General features: G+C 44.2%; 1 protein-coding gene across 1 annotated transcript in view; it reads right to left on the reverse strand.

Annotated features, from left to right (window-relative positions):
* RAB3B (RAB3B, member RAS oncogene family) overlaps window positions 1-14893 on the reverse strand; it is a 71396-nt gene extending 56503 nt beyond the window's left edge. Inside the window, exons 1-2 of the mRNA XM_045799556.2 lie at window positions 14750-14893; window positions 5534-5761 (exon numbers count right to left, since the gene is read on the reverse strand). Coding sequence (XP_045655512.1) covers window positions 5534-5761 — 228 coding nt within the window. The 5' untranslated portion in view covers window positions 14750-14893. The remainder of the gene's footprint in view (window positions 1-5533; window positions 5762-14749) is intronic.
* Between the last annotated feature and the right edge of the window lie 711 nt (window positions 14894-15604).

The following is a 15604-nucleotide window of genomic DNA, read 5'->3' on the forward strand; positions in this document are numbered from 1 at the left end:
GTCACCAAAAAAGCCTCACTGGTGGGAGTAGGCAGGAGGAGATACTATCTTTCCACAACAGAGACCCCAGCCATCATGTCCCCTGACAGAGATAGGCCTGAGGTGAACTGGTATGATGAAGGTCATCAACAAAGCTAGCCTTTTAAATTGTGAATAGAATTTGACCCTGAACTCCAGCTGCAACCCAGGGATGAGATTTAAGTCACAGTTCAGTGATTCCAGAGTTCTGAGTCCCAGGGCCTGAATTTGAAACAAGTCTATTCTTTTCCTTCAGGGCCCTTACCACAGATAAAATTCGTTGTTTTTTTTTTTTAAGATTTTATTTACTGATTTATTTGAGAGAAAGAGAGAGAGCGCATGCGTGCAGTGGGGAGAGGCAGAGGAGGAGGGAGAGGCAGGGGGAAAGAATCCCAAGCAGACTCATGCCGAGTATGGAGCCTGACATGGGCCTCAATCTCACGACCCCAAGATCATGACCTGAGATGAAACCAAGAGTCCGAGGCTTAACTGACTGAGCCACCCAGGCACCCCCAAATAAGGTATTTTTTATTCATGTACTTAGTGTCTATCTCCCCTCCTAGAGGGTAAGCTCTGTGCGATCAGGAAGGCTGTTTCCCCACAGCTAGGACAATGCCTGGCACAATGTCTAGAGAATGAATTAAAGAATGAAGTTTACAGTTTGGCTCCACATAAGGAACTTCACATCTCTGACCTCAAACATCCATTCTTTATGGAGATAACTACCTCCCTGGGTCAGAGGGAAGGTGGGAAAGATACAAAGAATGACTGAAATCACATACAAGAAGAATTCACACGCCTGACAACATCCACAATCCCCTGATCTCCTCAAGGCTTCAGAGTTCTCCTTAGGCTCTCCTTTGCATTTCCTCACTTGGTCATAACAACTCATGAGGCAAGAAGAACAAGGATTATTTTCTCCCTTTGATAGTTAGGGAAACAGGCCCAGATCACATGACTAGAGGGCAGAGCCAGGACTGAAACCCAGGACTCCAGAGTCCCAGGTTAGCTCAGTCCTCCTACAGACCCCAAGATTCTTCCCTTGACCAGCACCAGACTCAAGATTCCCTGCAGTGGGCCCCAAATGGAAGTAGTGGAAGGCCCTCTCCCACTCATCTCTTCCCACAGGCTTCCAGCCGTTGCTTGGCAACCAGCACCCAGCAGTAAATGGCCTCTAGTCAGGTCTGTTGCTGTGGAGTTACCAAGTCTCTCTCCCTTCACACCTGTGCATGCTCTCACTCTCTGTTAATGAGACTTCTCCCCTACCCCCCATCCCCAGTAAGATTCTCTTCTCTGATCCACAACAATTAACCTCTCATGAAACAGAGGGGGCTCTCAGGGACCTATGTAGCCAAGGACCCCAGGGAACAAAGCACTCCAATACCTTCATCACCCAACATCCTCCAGAGATGACAGAAACTCCTTTTGTGAATGGTCCTGCTCAGCGATGCTCATAGCCTCCTCTTATTCCCTCTCCACCTTCCACCCTGACAACGGCTTTCTGAAAACCCGAGAGATCAAATTGGCTGGAGAAATTTAATTGAACACTTCAGACAGTGCCTGTCCTGTCCCAGCACTCCTGGAACCACAGGTGGAAAACCTGGGAAGGGACCCAATCAGCCTTTGCATATGGATCAGAAGCAGAGGAGAAAAGAAACCTAACATTTATTGTGTTCCTAATACAAGCCAGGCACAATACTATGTTACCACATGTAGCCCCTCATCAACAAACTTGTGAGCCTTTTACAGTTGAGGATACTATTCATAGAAATAAAGTAACTTAACAAAGCTCACACAGCTTACAAAATAATCACAGAACTTTTGTTTACAGAAGTAAATATGTGTAAGTAGATTTATATAAGTAGATATGTGCTCCCCCTTCTTCCTAAACAATTAATTGATTATCAAATTCTGTAAATTCTAGTCCTAAATCTCTCTCCTCATTTCCATCCCTTGGGTCATTTTGTCACTGTCTTATTATTATGTTCCAAATGCTGTATTCTCCCAAAATTTATACATTGAAGCCCTAACCCCAATGCGGCTGTATTTGGAGATGGGGATGATAAGTTAGTGATTAAGGTTAATTGATGCTACAAGAGTGGGGTCTTGATCTGACAGGATTAGTGTCCGTATTAGAAGAGACACCGGAGAGCCCCCTCACTCTCCATATACAAGCACCAAGGAAGGGCCATGTGAGCACACAGCTAGAAGGCAACCATCTGCAACCCTAGGGGAGAGCTCTCTCCAGATATCAACCAAGCTGGCACCCTGATCTTGGACTTCCAGTCTCTAGAACTGTGAGGAAATAAATTTCTGTTGTTTAAGCTACTGAGTCTGTGCTATTTTGTTACCACAGCCCGAGCAGGCTAATACACTTAATTCATGCCTTTATGACTTACCCAAACCACTGACTTCTTTGCCTTGCTTCCATCTACCCTCCAAACTGAAGCAAGGGATCTTTCTGAAATGCAAATCTGACCTTGTTAAAACCCTTCTATGGCTCCCCACTGTCTGGTAATGGTCTCCAAATTTAAACCCCTGTAAATAAGACCATGTGAGCACATACCCACAATATTCGTGTATTTACTTAGATCATATGTACATATATAACTACTTCTGTACACAAAAGATGTTAAAATAAATAAAGATGACATAACTAATATTTCAGTGTTTATATTTTAATGTATTTATGAATAGTACAGACCCTTTTTTGCTATAGAAAACCACATATGCACACATGCACAAAATCTCTTTGCTAAATTTTTTTTTAGCAAAAGCAATGTGATTGACTATGTCAGATCTAATTAGATCATCACTGATTTTACCTCAAAACATGTTTGACAATGAGCTTGTGCTGGGAGTCAGAGAAACATCAGTTCAGCCATTTTTCATGCTCACTTGGGTTCCCTATGATAAGTGTAGTCTTCAGGCAGAAGTTTCTTTGCAAGACACTTTGAAAACCACATATCCATCATGAAGGTTTATTTAGTTAAATTAGGTGGTATAATCAGTAAATCCACTGCAAAAGCTCACAATGGCTGAACATAAATGAAGGACTGAGGGAGCCACCATGGCCAATCCTTTAGAAGGGCAGAATGTCTTCCCCTACTTGAAAACTTTTTGAATTCGGGATATGTGACCACGTGATGTGGAGATCACATGAAGACATCTATGTCAATCCACACAGGAAATATTAGTAAATATGCATTTTATCTTTGTAGATAAAAATAAATTCTGATAGTTTCTTCAGCTCTCTCAACAATCATCAGGTAGGTAAGCTCTGGCCCATGACAAGAAACTTCTGTTTGCTGTGCAAGGTCTCCCGGACCTTCAAGCTGCTGCCTGATATCCTCTCCAGCAAATTTCTCTCTCAGCACCCCTCCCTGCTCTTCGCAGCCGTGCTCCAGTTCCCTGTATTGCTCACCATACCCCAATATCCTGTGCTCTCATCTCTCTGTGCATTAGCTGTGAAGAGGATGCTAGATAACATGAGGGGAAGCACTCGGCACAAAATAGGTACTAAATAAATGCTTATCGAGTCTCACCATGAGATCGGCAAACCAAATAGTAGTTAAACCAAAGTGGTTCTTCAATTTTAGCCTGCCTCAAAACCACCTGGAAGGCTTGTTATAACATACACATTGTTGGGCCATAGCTAGGAGTTTCTTATTTAGTGGGTGTCCAAGGAGGGGCGTGAGAATTTGCATTTCTAACAAATGTAAAGCTGATGCTGCTGACCTGGAGACCACACTTCTAGAACCAATGAACTAAGTAGTCTGTTTATCTTCTCACATTTCTAATAACTCATAATTTCTCAATACTTTTAATAGAGACTACATGAACAAAATTAACTTTTATCTCTATTAAATTAATACTTAACATTACCATAAATGGAAGTACGGGCTCTGTAATACCTAACAGGTACAGTGTAGAGAAAAGAGCACATAACTTGGAATCAGAAGGTCTGAGTTGGAATCCCACTTTGCAACTGTGTGGTCGATTTAAGGTGAGTAAATTACTGAGTCTGAATTTTTTCCTTCTGTAAAATAGGAGTGAATTAAAATAATATTTGCCCCATGGGGTTAATTGTAAGATAATAATATATGGAGATAATTTCTAAAAAGAAAAGTATTGTATACAGCCAATAAGATATATGCACAATGTATTAATGTACATTTAACAAGTTGAATGGAAAGATAATAAACAACACACGCTTTGAATACTTTAAATCACTAATTTTTAAAATTTCCAATCCTGGTACTAATTCATTATTGAAAAGTATATGATCTAAATTTTACTATATCATCTCAAATATATATATATATTTTTAGTACCACTCTACTAATAAATTGGTAGTAAATACCAATAATAGTAGCTGTGGTGGCCAGCTTCTAAGATGGTCCCCAATGATCCTCACCTCCCAGGATTCATACCCTTGTTTACTTTCCTCCTACACTGAATCAGTGACCAATAGAGTACTCTAAGGCTAAGTAATAAGAGACATTGCCACTTTCTCTCTAGTTTCTTGGCTCTCTCCCTCTGGGGGATGCCATGAAGATACTTAAGCAACTCCATGGAGAGAACCACATGGGAAAGAACTAAGGCCTCCTGCTAACAGTCAGTACCTGATGCACATGAGTAAGCAGCTTTGGAATGAGATCCTCCAGCCCCACTCAAGCCTTCAGATCTGCAGCCTGAGCCAATATCTGGCTGCAACCTCATAAGAGGCCACAAGACAGAAACCAAGCTACTCCCAAATGTTTGATCCACAGAAACTGTGTAATAATGAATTATTGTTGTCGTAAGCCATCAAGTTTTGAAGTGATTTGTTATGCAGTGACAGATTACGGGCACAGGAGCTAACATTCACTGTGCGTTTACTACATTCCAGGAACTATGCTAAGAACCAACAGCCCTCTGATGTAGATGCTATTATAATCCCCAAAGAGGAAAAGGGATCCTAGAGAGGTTAAGTCATTTAGTCAAGATTCCATGATTAGGGGCGCCTGGGTGGCACAGCGGTTAAGCGTCTGCCTTCGGCTCAGGGCGTGATCCTGGCATTCTGGGATCGAGCCCCACATCAGGCTCCTCCGCTGGGAGCCTGCTTCTTCCTCTCCCAGTCCCCCTGCTTGTGTTCCCTCTCTCGCTGGCTGTCTCTATCTCTGTCGAATAAATAAATAAAATCTTAAAAAAAAAAAAAAGATTCCATGATTAGTGAGTGGCAGAGCTGGAAGCTGAATCCAAATTTCTAACTCCAAAGCCCAGATTCTTGGTCACTCAATTGTATGGGCAGGCTAAAGTCTCTCAGACAGTTAAGCGGCAGAAGCAACTGAGCCCCCAGAGGAGAGAAACTTCTATAAAATCAGCAAGGGGCAGTCCAGGGGCCAGACTTCCAACAGCACTGGTGCTTGATGCCATAAGACCCAGAAGTTCCAAACTGGCCCTCACCTCCCAGCCCTTCTACTAGCAGACTAGTCACCCTGAGATAATCCTGTGCAAGGTGCCCAGGACTCACCCAGATCTGCAGCTTCACTCGCTTCTCATGGCGGTAGACAGTCTTCACCTTGAAGTCAATGCCCACAGTGCTGACGAAGGCTGGAGTAAAGGTGTCGTCGGCATAGCGGAAGAGGAAGGAGGTTTTGCCAACACTGCTGTTGCCGATGATGAGCAGTTTGAACATGTAGTCGAAATTCTGGTCGGAAGCATCTTTGACTCCAGCTTTACTCTCAGTCACTGAAGCCATCTGTAGGAGAGACCTGTGGTCACTCAGGAACACATTTCCAGTGCCATCAATCTTTAATGGTCACTCCACCGTTCACACACATACTCTCCACCCAAGCATCACTAAAGAAACACATACACCACAGGATCACCCCAGTACTGCACCTGCTCCAAATGTTGTCTCGGGGTTGGGGTGGAACCTGGTTCCTCCCATTCATTCCTTCTGCAAATATTTACTGAGCACGTTGCTCTGGGTCAAGCCCTGTGCTGGTTATAGTAGGGATTACAAATATGAATCAGACATGGTGTATGACCTCTGAGTGGCCACAGATTAGAGTGAAAAAGCATGTAAACACAGGGTAACAGGGCAGTAGATAAGCCATAAGACAGAGGGAAGCGTTGGCCCAGGAAGCCCACAAAAAACATCTAACATTTAACCCAACTTGAAGGTATGATGGTCAAGGAGAGTCTCCTAGAGGAGGCAGCTCCTGAGCTGAGTTTTGAAAAGGAAAAGCCAAAACAGTAAACACATGATTATTCCAGGAAAGGCTCAGCACAGGGCTACCATTCCCCTGTTTCAAAAACATTCACAGCTCCCCATGGCTTTAACGATCAAGCCCAAACTGTTTTACTTGACAAAGAACCAAGTAACCAAAGAATAAACTCTCTAAACTTTATCTTCCACTAAGCCTTCTCCCTACCAACCTGTGCCACTTTTATACCAAATTACACACTTTAAATATGTCGTGTTATTTCTTGCTTTGCCCCTTTAGACTTGTATTCTTTCTGTTTACAACACTCTTCTAATAAACTCCTCTTCATCCTTATAGATCCAAATGAAGTCTCACCTTCCCTGTGCGTGGCAGAGGCATGCCCTCCTGCCTCCATGCCACCAGAGCACACTAACAGCACTGGTATCATTTCAAAACTGTTTACTATTCCAGCTCCTCCTTCAGACCAAGCATCTTGGACTTGATGTACTTCATTTCTGCATCTCTAGCCTCCAGCACAAGTCCTAGTACATAATCAGCACTCAGTAAATGTGTGCTGGATTAATAAAATTTACATCATCCCTCTGGGACTCAATCTCATCATCTGGAAAATGGAGAGGACAATTTCTGCCTTGCTTTTCTTACAGGGCTGTTACAGCAAATGAGATAACGATAAGTAAGACCTTAATAAACTGGTAAATCCCACACAGCTGTGAACATAAGTCATTATTGTTCCAAATCCTTTAAAGCCTTGATCCTTTATTTATTTATTTATTTGCTCACTCATCCATTCAGCAAGTATTTATTTATGTGCCAGGCTTTCCCTGAGATCCCAGCTCTCTCAAACCTGCCACCTTTCCTAGAACACTTTGAATCAGAACCCCATAATCCAGCACTCGGTCCTGTAGTCCTATTGGAGTAGCAGATGCCCTACTTCTCCACCTGCAATCTCTCCTTATGCTCAGCACTGGGTTCTTGGACAGGCTGTGTAAGTGATCAGAGGTGGGTGGGAGACAGACCTCACATGAGATAATGTCCAGGGTGTCACTCTCTTTAGAAATTCCTGTTTTTGAAGGAAACAGTCAACAAAACCAAACTACAACCAACAGAATGGGAGCAGATATTTGCAAATGACATATCAGATAAAGGGTTAGTATCCGAAATCTGTAAAGAACTTATCAAACTCAACACCCAAAGAACGAACAATCCAATCAAGAAATGGGCAGAAGATATGAACAGACATTTCTCCAAAGAAGACATACAAATGGCCAACAGATACATGAAAAAATGCTCAACATCACTCATCACAATGAGATACCACCTCACACCAGGCAGAATGGCTAAAATTAACAAGTCAGGAAACAACAGATGTTGGTGAGAATGCAGAGAAAGGGGAACAGAACACTCTTACACTGTTGGTGGGAATGCAAGCTGGTGCAGCCACTCTGGAAAACAGTATGAAGGTTCCTCAAAAAGTTGAAAATAGAGCTACCCTACCACCCAGCAATTGCACTACTGGGTATTTACCCCAAAGATACAAATGCAGTGATCTAAAGGGGCACCTGCACCCCAATGTTTATAGCAGCAATGTCCACAATAGCCAAACTATGGAAGGAGCCCAGAGGTCCATTGACATGAATGGATAAAGAAGATGTGGTATGTATATACAATGGAATACTACTCAGCCATCAAAAAATGAAATCTTGGAGCGCCTGGGTGGCACAGTCGTTAAGCGTCTGCCTTCGGCTCAGGGCGTGATCCCAGCATTCTGGGATCGAGCCCCACATCAGGCTCCTCCACTAGGAGCTTGCTTCTTCCTCTCCCACTCCCCCTGCTTGTGTTCCCTCTCTCGCCGGCTGTCTCTGTCAAATAAATAAATAAAATCTTAAAAAAAAAAAAAAAGAAAGAAATCTTGCCATTTGCAACGACATGGATGGAACTAGAGGGTATTATGCTAAGTGAAATAAGTCAATCGGAGAAAGACAATTATCTTATGATCTCATTCATACGTGGAATTTAAGAAACAAAACAGAGGATCATAGGGGAAGAGAGGGGAAAATAAAATAAGATGAAATCAGAGAGGGAGAAAAACCATAAGAGACTCATAAGGAAACAAACTGAGGGTGGCTAGATGGGAGAGGGTAGGGGAATAGGGTAACTGGGTGATGGACATTAAGGAGGGTAAGAGATATAATGAGCACTGGGTGTTATATGCAACTGATGAATCACTGACCTGTACCTCTGAAACTGGTAATACATTATATGCTAATTAACTGAATTTAAATTTTAAAAATTCTTAATTAAAAAAAAGAAAGACATTACTGTTTTTGTTCCTCAAAGGAAAAGAAAGGGATTTTGACTGGTGGATTTAGCTCTAGGGGCCTCTCAGGTGAGCTGTAAGGACAAGGAACTGACAAATATAGAAAGTTTAGAGCTCTCTTGAAGAAAGGTCAGACAAATATGTAGGATTATTAACAGCCCTTTAATATGCCACTAGTAGATGCCGGTGGCCTCTGTTCTTCCTTCTCCTCTTTCCTCCCAGCTCTCAACCCTTTACCTGAGACCCTTGGTCCCATTCCTGTATCAATCTGCCCCATGACAACACTCGCTAGTGAGTGTGGAAAATATGGACACATGGATCATCTACATGGAAAAAGAAAGTGAGATTGGAGGAGAGGGTGCCATTGCTTGCTTAAACTGTGTCATAGCCCTAACTTTTCAGCTTTTCATGGTACAAGATGCAGAGCCTGTTTCAAGAATTGGCCATTCAAAGGAATTATGCTTTTTTTCAACCTAAAACAAGGGAAGCAACCACAATAGCCTCACACCATCCTCTACTCTGCTGCCAGTCGTTTTTGTTTGTTTACAAGAATTTCTGTTTTGAAAGTATATATTCATTATAAAAAATTAGAAAAGAACACAAAACACTCCATCCACTCAGAAACTGCCATTGTTAACATTTAAATGTATCCCCTCCCTTATTTTCTTATGCAGCAAAGTACCAGCTGTTTTTAAATTACATTTTATTATTTGTTGATTTAAAAAGTAGCACATACATTGAAAATAAGTCAAACTTTTACTGTTTGCAAGAGTTATCTTATCACCATCTGTAGCTGGCATTATTTTCTTAGTTTTTACCCTGAAAAATAAGTAATATGTAACGTAAAGGTTTATAGTGAAAAGTTCACCCCTGATTCCCAGCCTCTGTTCCTCTCCCCAGAGGCAAGTTTGTTACCAATGTATGTATCCTTCAGGGTTAGTCTTTGCATATATAAACATAGAGGTCTGTTTATACTTTTTATCTATGTGTAAATGATAGCATGCCATATATCCTTGTCTATTATCGTCTACGTATATATTTTTTTTAATTTTTTTTATTATTAATGATTTTTTATTATATTATGTTAGTCACCATACAGTACATCCCCGGTTTCCGATGTAAAGCTCGATGATTCATTAGTTGCATATAACACCCAGTGCACCATGCAATACGTGCCCTCCTTACTACCCATCACCGGTCTATCCCATTCCCCCACCCCCCTCCCCTCTATGTATATTTTAATAGCTGAGATCATAGTTTCCATTAGTTTTGTATCCTGCTCCTTTTCACTTAACATTATATCATAAATATTTTTTTTCTGAGACTTTTAAAACTCTTCATAAATATCATTTCAATTGACTACATTGTATTCCATCCTACAGATGTGTCGTAGGATCAATTCTTTAACATAGTACCTTTATTTTTCTATTTTTAGTTATTATAAATTAAATCAGAGTGGTCATGTCTTTACATAAATATTTGTTCAGTTTCCTATTTATTTCCTTAAGAAAGATCCCTAAAGAAGGAACTCCTGGTCAAAGAGTAACTTTACTGAAACACAGATTTGATCCTTACCTTTCACATCCTCTATCTCATTTTATCCTCTAAACCTGGGAGATAAAATTAGATGGACAGATATTATTATTCCCATTTAATCAAGAAAGAAACTAAGGACCAGAAATTAAGGATTTGCTCAAGCCTCACAACCAACAGTTGAGACTAGACCTAGTACTGTGCGTCGTTATAGGAAAGTTCAAAATCCCTGTTCCATTCCTCAATTGAATTTTTGGGCAAGTCATATCAGCTCTCTAAGTCAAGCATTTCTACTTTAAAATAGAGAAAATACTACCTACTTCACAAAGTTGTGGTACAAATAGAATGAGCAGTTGCTATATGTAATTAATCTAGCATGGTTTCTTGGCTCTGAGAGGTACTCAATAAACATTATTTCACTGGCTCCTTTAATTCACTTCTGCAGTCAAATCTTGTTCAGCTGCTCTCTTCCTATTCTGGACTATATTGTTGAAGTTTGTTTTACAATGAGCCGTCTACTTCTTCTGGATTCACCTGAGTTTTATCGATCCTTACACCCTGTTAACACTGGACCTATAGCAAATCTTTAGGGCATGTTACTCCTTTCAATAAACATTTACTGAGCATTTGTCATGTGCCAGACTATTGATGTAAATGTCCTATTATTGGTCTTCATTTTTCCTGATGCAGCCGTTTACACTCTTAGATTTTTGGAATAAGAAGGGATTTGGGAGTGGCAGCTTTACCGTAACAAGAAGCCTGGCTCCTGGTCCCAGCTTTCCTATAATTCAATGTATGAACTTGGGCAAGTCATTTAAACTCTGAACCTCGATGATCTCATCTATGGTATGAGAATATTATCTACTTCCAAAAGCTGCTGTGGATTCAGTAAGAGAATTAAGTAAGAGAATGTATATTAATGTGCTTCATACACTGTGTTGAGAAAAACGCATGTGGCCTCGTGGAGAATCAGTGGGGAAACCACCTGAGTTTATGAGCTATGTCTGCCACGGGGAGTGAAGGAAAAGTGAACACTAGTTTCAGTCCTAAACTGATGCACTTCCTTTCATTTCACAGGTTTAAAAAAAAAAAAATTGAGGCTCCATAAAGAGAAGTGATTTGTCCAAGGTCATACAGCAAGCCAGTTGTTGTATTATGACTAGACCTTCTGTTATGTAATGACTCCCAGACTGGACTAGGCTTAGGAAAATTTAAAACTTTAACATTTTTAGGGTGAGTAAAGAAGCATCTCCAGCACCCTGCGCAGCTCTTTCCTACCACTTGCTATACTGTACTGTCAACATCCGTTGATGTGCACAGAGTAGCCTTCCCAGTAGGTGGTGTGAGAATAGAGAGAGGTGGAGGGCAGAGAGGTTCGGTTGAAAGGCACATTCAGATGCAAGCCTCCAAGGGAATCTTTTCAGGAAGGTGGCGGGCTACACAGACATTTGGAAGAGAGGCAAAAAGCATCACAGCAGGCAGCTGCCTGAGGCAGATAGGAGCAGACAGTTCACTGCACATTGGTGAGTGCAGAACGCATTTGTAAGATAAGCATCAATCAGATCTTCCATGTTTTTTGTGACAGTCACATAAATGATAGAGCTGGGTAGCTCACTGTCTCCGTGACAAGCAATAAAGATGAAGGCCCGGGGACCATCTGGGAAGTCATCTCTGGTCCCAAGCTGGGGGGGAAAAGGAAATGGCCCCTCGGAGGATTGGTAAGAAAAACAAATAAGGCTTTCAGACTGATAGGCGCAGAAATAAGCACCTAAGGAAGAAGCTAACTCCAGCTAGGAAAGAGAGGAGAGAGTAGGAGCTAGTCCTAAAATCTAGTAAGAGATCAACTCATTACATGTAGTAAACAAGTGAATGAATGAAATTCTCTCTCTCTTTTTTTTAATTTTACTTATTTATTTGAGAGAGAGAGAAAGGGAGCACAAGCAGTGGGGGAGGGACAGAGGGAGAAGCAGGCTCCCCACTGAGCAGGGAGACCGAGGCCGGACTCGATCCCAGGACCCCAGGATCATGACTTGGGCCAAAGGCAGACGCTTAATCAACTGAACCACCCAGGTGCCCTGAACTTCTCTTTTGATAGAGCACAAGATTGAGTCCAAGAGACCTGGGTTGAGCCCTGGCTCTCTCAGCAGTCGTGAAACCTTAGGCAGATCAGTTTTCTCATCTATAAAATGAGTTAATAAAAGACTTCCTAGCAAACTGTTTTAAGAATTAAAGCCAATATATGGGAAAGTGCTTTATAAACCCCTTAAAAAATTTTTTTTTTTGGTCTGTCTGCTTCATGTTTTCTTCTACCAAGTCATCCTAGGCAGTAGAAATAGCTTGGGGTTCCAAGTCAAACAAACTAGATTAAGTTTCCAGGTCTGTCATTTATTAGCTGTGAGACCTTGGCAAGAATTTTTTTACATGACTAAGACATAGTTTCCTAATTTGTAAAACAAGCATTGTTGGGAAAATTATAGTCAATGTTGGTAAAGCATCTAGATAATATATGATATATAGCAGGCGCTCAATAAAGGTACTCCATCTTCTCATTGGAAACATTTATTTAGTGAGGATAGGAAAAGAGTCGAGCAAATGTGGACCTCACCCTATTATATGCAAACTCCTCCCTAAAGCCATACTCTACTAACTTTTCTAATTCAACCTTTCTTGAGACATTCTCCAACCCTGCCCAGCCAGTCTAGCCCAGCCCACCTCCTATTTCCCCAGGTCTCTTAGAGCCACAGAAACTGTATCATAATAGCTACCATTTATTGCACACCTACTAAATGCCAGGCACTCTACTAATTGCTTTTGATGCATTCTATCTCTTTCATACACTGCTTTATAGTTTATGAAGCTCTTTTCACCCATGTTACCATATTTGCTTCTTACAACAATTCGGTGGGGTGGGGATGAGTGTATTGGAGGCAGGAGCACCAGCACAGGTCAACTGTTCACTGAATCAACATTCACTGAGCACCTACTGTGCACCATACTCGGTGCTGTACTCTGGGGAGATGGAGAGGAAACCTAAGGAGTTCTGAGCTTAGGGGGGGGAATCTTTAAAACATCCTCTGTAGGTTATTGGTATCTCTCTTCACATCATATTCCATAAGAAACTGGAGATTTATTTTTGGATTGGAGATCATTTTAGAGTTTTGCCTTTTCCCATAGCATTTCCTCTGATAGGAACACACTGTCCTCCACTATTGGCTAAATCCTCCATGACCAGAAAGCCTTCCTTTACCCATCATCTTCTGGCAAAATGTCTTCTCTGGCTAACACAGTGCCAGGACTTCCCACTACCATAGCCAGGGCTTTTCATGGTATTCCATGGTCCTTCTCCCTTTATATGCACAGAACAGGCGGGCATCCACCTGTAAACACGCACTCCTTTTACTGTCCTCAACCCCTTTCCATCTGAATTCCAGGAAGTTGGGATGGAAGGCCCTGTCTTTCTCCCACTCCCCTCCACACCTTTATTAGCTTCCAAAGGCTGCCACCCCGCCCTCCCTAAAGTCCTTCCCACATTTGGACTCAGGAACAGAGGCAGCCAGTGGATGAATTTTTTTGTCCAAAATTCTCTTCTTGTCTGTGATCCCAGGTGGTGGTGTAACAGAGTTCAGTGCCTGTGCCTCCTCCTCAGCCTTCTGAGTAGCTAAGACACGTTTAGCACCTGGGTGCCCATGGACTCCATACCAGCCCCATTATCTTCCCACCCTCACACAACCCACACCGGGTTCCTCCCCAACCTAACCCAATACACCCACTACCCTAATCTCTCCAAGCTCCCAGACAGTTCCTCCACCCCCAGCCGCCAGACCCCTGCTCTATTCCAGTGCCTCTCCACCCCCCCTCCACCCCCAGCCAGAAGTCAGGCGCCCACTGCCCATATCCAAGGCCACTGCCCTCTCCCTCCACCAGCTCCCCGCCCCCTTCCTCTGCAGTCTGTGTAGACCCAGCCTCGCCTCCCACCTTCCCATTCTTCCAGGCTTCCCTCCTCCGAGCCCCACCCCCCAGCCGCCACTCACGGTTATCCCCCGTGCCCGCGCCAAGCTGGCCTCGGGCTCCGCATCTTTTTCGATCCCAGCTCTCGATTCAAATTCCCTCGCCCTCTTCCCCTCTCCCCGACCAACACCCCCCTCTGCCCAGAGCCCCTTTCCTTCATCACCTCACTGCTCTCCAGCTCACCACGACCCTGCGGACCCCGTCTACTGGCCTCCACGCCGCCCCCTTGCCCTCGCTCTCCTCAGTGCCCTCGCTTTGGCACCCTCTTCACGCCCCTCAGCTGCCTGGCACCCTCTTCACGCACTGCCCCTCTCAGTCCCTGCTTACATCTCCCCGCCCCCAACGCCCCGTGTTTCCCCCCAGCGAGCCCCTACTGACTCCAGTGGCCGCTCCTGCTTTCCCACCTCCCGCCGCCCCCTGCCCTCGGAGCACCCCTCACCGCCCTCGCGGTCTGGTAGACCTCCTCAGCGCCCCTCCCCAGGCTACGCGCCTCCCTCCCGGCCATGATGCCCCTCCTCAGCAGCCTCCCCCAGCCTCTTATCCTCGGTGTCCCCTCCGCTGCCCGCACTCCTCAGCGCCCGCTCGCTGTCGCCAGCGCCCCGAGCGGGGGTCGGTCCCAGATTCTCTTCCGGCGGGGTGCCCGGGCCGCGCCCCTTACCTGGGACTCCGGGTGCGGGACGAGCGGCTCGCTCCTGGCAAAGCAGCAGGACGGCGGACCTGGCGGCACGCGGCAGAAGGCGCAGCCGGTTCGCGGAACCGGGCGGTGCGAGTCGGTGCGGGTCGGGTCTGGTGCCCACCGCGGCTACTTAGGGCTGAGGCTTTGGCTACAGCTCGGCTCCGCCACAGCGGCGTCCAGGCCCCACCCACGCCCCGCCCAGGGGCGGAGTCCGCTTTCACTCCGCCCGGGGCTCCAGCTGCCGGCATGTGTAGGAAATTCGTTATCTTGGGCCTCCCGCCCTCCTTCCGCCCCCCGTTCGCGGATATCTGGGTGACTACCGTGATTTATCTTGTCACGTCTCGTTCCACAGACTGAACTTACCATGGTGATCAGAGAGCTTTGACAATAATGTAGAAGATGTGGGTACCCAGCTTTGCCATTCCCAAAGCACTCTCCTGTCACATTGCTTCGTGCTCACAAAAGCCCAGGGAGAAAGGCAGAACCTGCACCGCTGACTACAAGAGGAAACTAAGTCAGAAACCTGGGCACTGTCCTCTACCCTATGCACTCTTTCATGCCCCTCATCCCATCAGTCTGGTAATAACACCTCCTTAACATATCCTATCCCTGCCCTTCCTTTCTACCTCCACGGCTCTTACCCTGGTTCAGACCTCATCACTTCTTGCCTGGACTAATGTAACAGCCTCCTAATAGATCTCCCTACCTGCACTCTTCAATTCATCCTGTACACCAGCAGCCTGAGTGATTGTTCTAAATGTCACCATGTTACCATCAACCGTATTAAAACAAAACAAAATAAAAACTTTCAATGGCTCCCCAATAATGGCAGTAACT

Source organism: Ursus americanus, chromosome 12, assembly GCF_024610735.1.
Source record: "Ursus americanus isolate L20-20 chromosome 12, mUrsAme1.1.p, whole genome shotgun sequence".
Taxonomy (NCBI): Eukaryota; Metazoa; Chordata; class Mammalia; order Carnivora; family Ursidae; genus Ursus; species Ursus americanus.